The sequence below is a fragment of the Saimiri boliviensis genome, chromosome 16 (assembly GCF_048565385.1).
Source record: "Saimiri boliviensis isolate mSaiBol1 chromosome 16, mSaiBol1.pri, whole genome shotgun sequence".
NCBI lineage: Eukaryota > Metazoa > Chordata > Mammalia > Primates > Cebidae > Saimiri > Saimiri boliviensis.
Window position 1 is genome coordinate 82561745 of NC_133464.1, and position 7613 is coordinate 82569357.

The 7613-nt window shown below is 52.5% G+C and overlaps 1 protein-coding gene across 1 annotated transcript; it reads left to right on the plus strand.

Moving 5' to 3' along the window:
* The first annotated feature begins 968 nt into the window (after positions 1 to 968).
* SHISA2 (shisa family member 2) lies at positions 969 to 7077 on the plus strand. The gene is made up of 2 exons (XM_003919737.4): positions 969 to 2309; positions 5769 to 7077. The coding sequence occupies exons 1-2, from the start codon at positions 1976 to 1978 to the stop codon at positions 6320 to 6322; spliced, it is 888 nt and encodes a 295-aa protein (XP_003919786.1). The 5' UTR covers positions 969 to 1975; the 3' UTR covers positions 6323 to 7077.
* Positions 7078 to 7613: the final 536 nt, after the last annotated feature.

The window sequence follows — 7613 nt, forward strand, 5'->3', positions numbered from 1 at the left end:
TCTTTGCTGTAAATAAAATTGCTTGTGTTCTGAAGTCATGGACTTGGTAGGGACCTTAGCGGTCATCACATCCTGTGCTCCACTTTAAGAAACTGAGACCAGAAAAACGCAGTGATTCTCTGCTAGCAGAGCTGGGTCTCGAATTCAGGTCTGCTGACTCCCAGACGGTGTGGGAAGGGAAGGGGCATCCGTTCCTTTAAAAATAATCACCGCTGCTTTAATAACATCAGCACCTGTTGTTCCAGCTTCTGCAAGAGAGAAGCTATTAATTTCTCCTTCATCAAAGCTGAATTTCTGGTCTGTCTGAACCTTGTTTTCTTCCTGACTGCAGCTGTCCAAACCACTAAGGCCACATGTTGGACGGAGGCACTTTCCTGCTGGAATCCGATAAATCACCACACCCAAATATGGAAAGAAAAAGGGACACAGATCATCCAGACCGTGGCCGAATGTGTGACATCTTTGCTGAACTCTCTCGGTTCCACCTTGTGGTGGAGGCCTCCAGCCCACGAGCACCGCCGCAAACATCCGAGCTCTTCCTGCAGCGGGCCTGGGAACTACCGTGGCCAGGACATCAGCTGCTGGGAGCCGAGAGAGTTCATCTGAGCGGCGATTTCATGATCTGTCGAGTGGAAAGTAATCATAGTCCCTTGACAAGTTTGCAGAATCGAACCGAATGTTGAATGCCAAAGATCTTCACAAAGCAAGTTGAGTTTCTTCCACTATTACTGTGGTTATCTGTGTTCGCGAGGCCGGGACTGGCTTAGGTTGTGTTTCCTCCCGCGCCGATTCCAGCAGACAGACCCCGCCCGCGGCCACACCTTTCTCCTCGCCCGGGGTCTGAAAGTGGGGGGGCTGCCTGGCGCCCGCGGGCGTCCTGGGGGCGGAAGGGAGCTGCATGGCGCGCATGCGCGCGGGGAAGCCCCCCCGCCTCTATAAAACCTCAGCTCCGCGCGGCGGCGGCGAGCGGAGTTCGAGCTGCCTGGCGCCGGGCGAGGGGGACTTGCGGGCGGCTGCGGCGCTCGGCTTCTCCCGTAGCCCGGAGGAACGAAACTTCCGTGGGAGGCTCCCATCCGTGCGCACCTCCCGAGGGCGAAGGAGCGACCGGGCGGCTGCCGGGCGCCTGTGGGACCGCGCTGCAGCCGGAGAGGCGGAGAAGGGGAGCCGGGACCAGCCGCCCGCCTGGATCCGCGCCCGGCAGCAGCCGCGGCCGCCGCCAGCCGGACAGGCTCCCGGGACTGCGGCTGGGGGCGCGCCGGACCCTCGCGTGCGTCCTGGACACTCCTGGGGTCGGGAGCGCTCCCTCGGCGACCTGCTGGGGCGATTGGACGTCGGCCCCGCAGAGCGGAGCATCGGGGCTGCACCCCCGAGGGCTGCCCGGGCGGCGCGGCCGGAGCCATGCGGACCGAGTTCAGAGCTGAGCGCGGCCGGCTGCCGCACTTGCTGCCCGGAGCCTTGCGCGCGCTGCCTGCCTTCGCCCCTTCTACCCGCCCGAGGAGGGAATAAAGGAGGGGAGACGGGCCCCGATTCGCGCGCGGGACCCCGAGGCTGAAAGCCTGCGGCAGAGCCCGGCTCCAGTCCGCGGCGGCGCGCCCAGCGGTCCTCCGGCTCGAGTGAGCGCCCCTTCGGGGATGCACAGAGAGGGTCCGGGTGCCAGTGAAGCCTCCAGGGGCTTCGGGACGACAGCCCCGCGGGCCTTCTGACTGCATCCGGAGACTTCCCTCAGCGAGTGCAACTCGAAAGGCCGCTCCTCGGGGGACCGAGCCGCCGGCTGAGGAGGGGGATGGCTTAGGAGCTCCTGGACACCTAGAGCCCGGCGTCGTCGCCCCCTGGACGCCGCGGCAGAGGGGAGCAGCCCGCGCGGAAAGCGCCGCGGGACAGGCAGCGACGAGGCCCGGGGGTCGCCGGGGCCACGACTTTTCGGAGACCGCCCTGCGCCCTCTGGAGACGCGCCGCCCGCGCCCAGGGTGGTGCCATGTGGGGCGGACGCCGCTCGGCCGTCGCCTCCTCCCGGAACGCCGCTTCGCTCCTACAGCTGCTGCTGGCCGCGCTGCTGGCGGCGGGGGCGCGGGCCAGCGGCGAGTACTGCCACGGCTGGCTGGACGCGCAGGGCGTCTGGCGTATCGGCTTCCAGTGTCCCGAGCGCTTCGACGGCGGCGACGCCACCATCTGCTGCGGCAGCTGCACGTTGCGCTACTGCTGCTCCAGCGCCGAGGCGCGCCTGGACCAGGGCGGCTGCGACAACGACCGCCAGCAGGGCGCCGGAGAGCCTGGTCGGGCGGACAAAGACGGCCCCGACGGCTCGGCAGGTAGCGCGGCCGGGGTCCAGCGCGAAAGGGGAGGACGGTTGGCGTGGCCTGGACGTCAGGGACCTGGGAGCTTCGCGGGGGCGAGATTCAGGAAAGGGCCTAGGATCAGGAGGTAGTCTGCATTCTGGCTTATTACTTGGTCGAAGTGGGTCACTAATTCACCCTACGGGCCTCAGTTTCTCCATCTACCAGCCAAAGGGTGACTTACAGTGAATTTTCCGAAGAAAATCACACTTTAAAGTAGCGTGGATCACAGTCAGCCCCCATAGTCCTTCGACGCGGGTCCTCCGGGCCCCTCTGGCGTCTCCTGTCTCCGTAGGGCTTAATGTCTTAGAGGTACCGGAGGGGACAGCGAGGATGCGCCCCCGCCCGTGAGGGCCTGCCAGGGGTGCTTCCCTGAAGGCTCCCCGAAAGAAAGGCAGCTCCTTCGGGCTTTCCCCGGGCTGCTGCCCTGTGCCAGACGCCGCGGATTCCCACCTTCTCCACGCGGCGGCCCCTCTGGGGTTTCTGGACTGTTTTCCTACCCCGTCAGACTTGGTGTAACATCGGAGCAGTGCCCAGCCTTGCTCTTCGCGGCTTTGGGATTTTGTTTTGTTTTGTTTCAAATTGCCAAAGCCAGAGTTGGGAAGTAAACCTGTGAAAGAATTTGGTAGGTTGCACTTCTCCACTCTCCAGAAACCTTCCGGAATGCCTCCCTGGGGTGTCTACACCAGCCACTCCGTGTGTGCGCGCGCGCGCGTTTGTGCGTGTGCCTATGTGTGTGTGTATTTAGTTCGGGGAAGGGGAGGTGTAGAATGGCAAACGTGCCCCCGAGGGGGCGGCTCCTTCTTTTTGTGGGCCGGTTGTGCTGGGTTTGGGCTGCCCGAGCTTTGGCACAGCGTGGTTTGTGTTTACAGAACTGACTCCCAGGACCTGGTGAGAGACAGCTCTTTTCAGTGCTGTTACCTTTTGCAGTCAAGCATTTTATTAGCATGGTACTCCTATTGTTCTGCTGTCTTGAATCTGAAGAGAACGTAATTCCAGACCAGTGCAGTCTTAAAACGCAAGCTCAGCTTCGCAGACTGTGTGGCCATGGAAGAAAGCCTAGAGAAGCCAGCCAGAGCCCGAGCCGCTACAGTGAGATGTCTGCTAAATTGGGCTCATTAACGGTCTCCAGAAAGTTGGGATGGCTTTGGACTAGTCGGGATACAGACCTCTCATGACGCCTTGTGTTGTGCGTGGGTGTCTTCTTCATGCTACTTTTAAACTTTTTTTTCCCTAAAAGTTATATTTCTTTCATTTTTCTTCTGCAGTGAAGGACAACATGCCTAATTAAGCCGGCCGGGGGGCTTATAATAGCGCTGCATTCCTTACCCCTGTGTAGTTATTTACACTTCCAATTAAAAATCCTGGAAAGAGAACAGTTATTTCTCCCCAAAACTCATTATGTGGACTGAGGGCTGGTTTCAGCTAGTTTCTGCTATGATTGGAGTAATTTTTTCCCCTGTTTTACTATTATTTATTTATTGATAACATATTTAGGGCTGGTGTCTTAGAGAATGAAATATTTATAACACACCGAGGAAAAAGCCCTGCATCCACTTCTCCAGCGATCCATAGTTAGCCTGAAGTGATAGTGTAATTAGAGCAGTTCTACTGCCGGGCACCAGCTGTGCTGCAGACACTGTAGCAAGTGTTTATACCTGCTAAAGGGGCACTATATATAGAAATTGCTCTGTTCAGCATTGAAACTTCAAGAAATCTTCCATAGTCAGCCTTTGGTTAAATAGCTATAAAAGTATTGTTTTACTTATAAGGCATTATTTCTCCGTAATTCCACCTGGTATTATGTTTTTAAAACACTGACTCCAGGAATACAAGAACAGTCAAAAGGAGCATAATTAGAAAGCCCCGCAGAGCTGACCTAAAAGGCGTGGGCTCCTTCCTAAAATGCTGCCCCACCTGACTCTGTGTTGGCACTGAGCTTTGCCCAGACCAATAAGACCCAATCCGTCCCTATCCTCATGTATTTCTGAAAGTGTAGGCAGGGGGATCGGGCAAGAACACATCAGAAAACGCAGGCTCTCGGTAACACAGGGTAGAATTCCACGAAAGCGGCTCAGAGGCATTCTGCAGGCACTTCCCACCCGATTCTGCCCCTATCAACCTGTGTCTAGTTTCTAAAGCCTTGGAATGCCATCTTTATGGCTCCTAAAAGATTTTTTTTTTTTTTAGAGACAAATTTTTATTTATTTATCTATTTGAGATGGAATCTCACTCTGTCACCCAGGCTGGAGTGTAGTGGCACAGTCTCAGCTGACTGCAGCCTCCAACTCCCAGGTTCAAGTGATTCTCCTGCCTCAACTTCCAGAATAGCTGGGATTACAGGCACGTGCCACCATATCCAGCTAACTTTTGTGTTTTTAGTAGAGATGGGGTTTCACCATGTTGGCTAGGCTGGTCTTGAACTCCTGACCTCAGTTGATCCAGCCTCCTTGGCCTCCCAGAGTGATGGGATAACAGGTGTGAGCCCTGGCACCCCACCAGAAACTAATCTTAAAATGGAGTTTGCTAGTGGTTTTAGCAAAAGGTTTTTGTTTTTATTTTTTATGGTTTTGTATTTTCAAGTCAGCCTCCCGTGTAAAGTATGGTGGCCATTGTTTTATGCTCTGTGCACTCTTGCCTTCTTGGCTTGCTGTGGGTGACTCTTCTTCCTGGAACACACGTCTTGTTGTTCCTGATGTTTGCTCTTAGGACATTGTTTCAGGATGGCCCAATGCTTGGAATAACTTCCCTCCACTTCCACACAGACCCTGTCACCTGAACCCAGTGCCACCCAAGGACCCTGGCTTTTGCTAGGCAAGAGTGAGGAAGGTCTTTTTAAAATCCCTCCTTGACCCTCTTGTGCCTTACAGATGCCTTTTGAAAATGGTAGTGACTTAAGAGTCTGGCCTGAATTTTTAACTTAACTGCCTATGAAAAAAGAACTTGCTAAAGAATGGTAAAAAGAAATTTGCAAGGAGCTTAAATAACTTTCTGGGGAAAAAAGACTTTTAAATAAATTAAAGTCATTATTACTACGAAGATCCTACAACTATAAGGTAGGGCAGACTTAAGTTTGGACAGTTTGATTGTGACAGGAAATTTAGAACCCTAATCATCTTAACCTATGAAGCCCATATTTTTGCCAAGTTGGATATCTGCTTCAGTCAGCCTTGCAGTTGATGAGTCGAACTAAATATTAACAGTTTGCTTCTAGGGGCTGACCTGCCATGGCTATAGGGTCTTAGGAGCTTTCTAAGCACTTGATTAAGGATGGTGTACCTTATGGGCTCCTAAAATGTGAACAAATTAGCCCAGGGTAGGTCCTTCTGCTCTGGCTATCAGTGTTGATCATTCATTCATTGCCACTGCCAGTCGGCAATTCGTACTGCGTTCCTGGAGTAAATCATAATGTTGTGTTTCTGTCTTTTGCTTCAGTGCCCATCTACGTGCCGTTCCTCATCGTTGGCTCTGTGTTTGTCGCCTTTATCATCTTGGGGTCCCTGGTGGCAGCCTGTTGCTGCAGATGTCTCCGGCCTAAGCAGGATCCCCAGCAGAGCCGAGCCCCGGGGGGTAACCGCTTGATGGAGACCATCCCCATGATCCCCAGCGCCAGCACCTCCCGGGGGTCGTCCTCACGCCAGTCCAGCACAGCCGCCAGTTCCAGCTCCAGCGCCAACTCGGGGGCCCGGGCACCCCCGACAAGGTCACAGACCAACTGTTGCTTGCCAGAGGGGACCATGAACAACGTGTATGTCAACATGCCCACAAATTTCTCTGTGCTGAACTGTCAGCAGGCCACCCAGATTGTGCCACATCAAGGACAGTATCTACATCCCCCATACGTGGGGTACACAGTGCAGCATGACTCTGTGCCCATGACAGCTGTGCCCCCTTTCATGGACGGGCTGCAGCCTGGCTACAGGCAGATTCAGTCCCCCTTCCCCCACACCAACAGTGAACAGAAGATGTACCCAGCGGTGACTGTATAACCGAGCATCACTGGCGGGTTCCTTTACTGGATGGAGAGGAAGGCAGGGGTGGATTCTCGAGGTGGAAGTCTGCACATGTCGGTGGTGTTTATGGCACGATTCCTTTGGATGGCCTCATTTGTCCCCAAACTGTATTAAAATATCCCCGAATTAGCATTTCTGGATGTTTCATCCAGGGTGTCATTGATTTATCATGGAAAACCAGCCTCAGCTGGCCAGTGATGTTGCTGATGGGTGTGTAACAAATGCTTGAGTCCTAAGTGCCCTTGAGGTATGGTTGGCAAAATAATTTTATAAGCTGATAAATTAAGGGTTTTTTATTTTGTTGTTATTATTATTATTTCTTTTTTGTTGACTGCACAAGATCAAAATACCTGTTATCTCCCTTTTACCTGGGCCTTTTTTTTTTGTTGTTTTTTAAAGACAGGGTCTTGCTCTGTTGCCTGGTCTGGAGCACAGTGGTGCAATCTCGGCTCACTGCAACCTTAGCCTCCCAGATTCAAGCGATTCTCCTGTGTCAGGCTCCCAAGTAGCTGGGATTACAGGTGCCTGCCACCACACCTGACTAATGTTTGTATTTTTTGTAGAGATGGAATTTCACAATGTTGGCCAGGCTGGTCTCATACTCCTGACCTCAAGCAATCTGCCTGCCTTGGCCTCCCGAAGTGCTGGGATTACAGGCATGAGCCACCGCACCTGGCCTGAGCCCTTTTTTTTTTTTTTTTTTTTTTTAATGCATACAAGATTAGGGGGAAGACACAAATTACAGGAATATTCTAAAAGAAAACCTGTTTAAACCTTGTGAAATCAGTCCAGTCTCGGTATTCCACAGGTACACCTTAATTTCATTGTAAAAAGATATATATATTTTGTGTATTTTTTGTGCTTTTTCAGGCCTATTTTGTCCCTTTTTACCTTGTGTAGAGATCTTACTACAAAGTGATATTCCACATTAAAAAGAGACTGAAATAAATTGTATAGTTACTTAACTAATGAAGATATTTCAGAACTCTGGGATTATTTTAATCTTGAAGTAGTAGGTGGTGTAGTAATAAAACCATCCCTTCTTGATTATATCTTAATTTTCTGGCTTTAAGGTGACATCTGAGAGGTAATGCATTCTTTTTTATGTTGAAATCATAAACTACCCCCCACTGCTTCTCTGAGTTACTTTTAATTTTGCCTTGTGGTTATGGTTTGGCATTTCCTTCTGTTTGGTTTTCAGATCCCCATGTCTATATAGTCCTGAGTGCGAGTAATTACTATAGTTATAAATGAAGATCAGTATTTC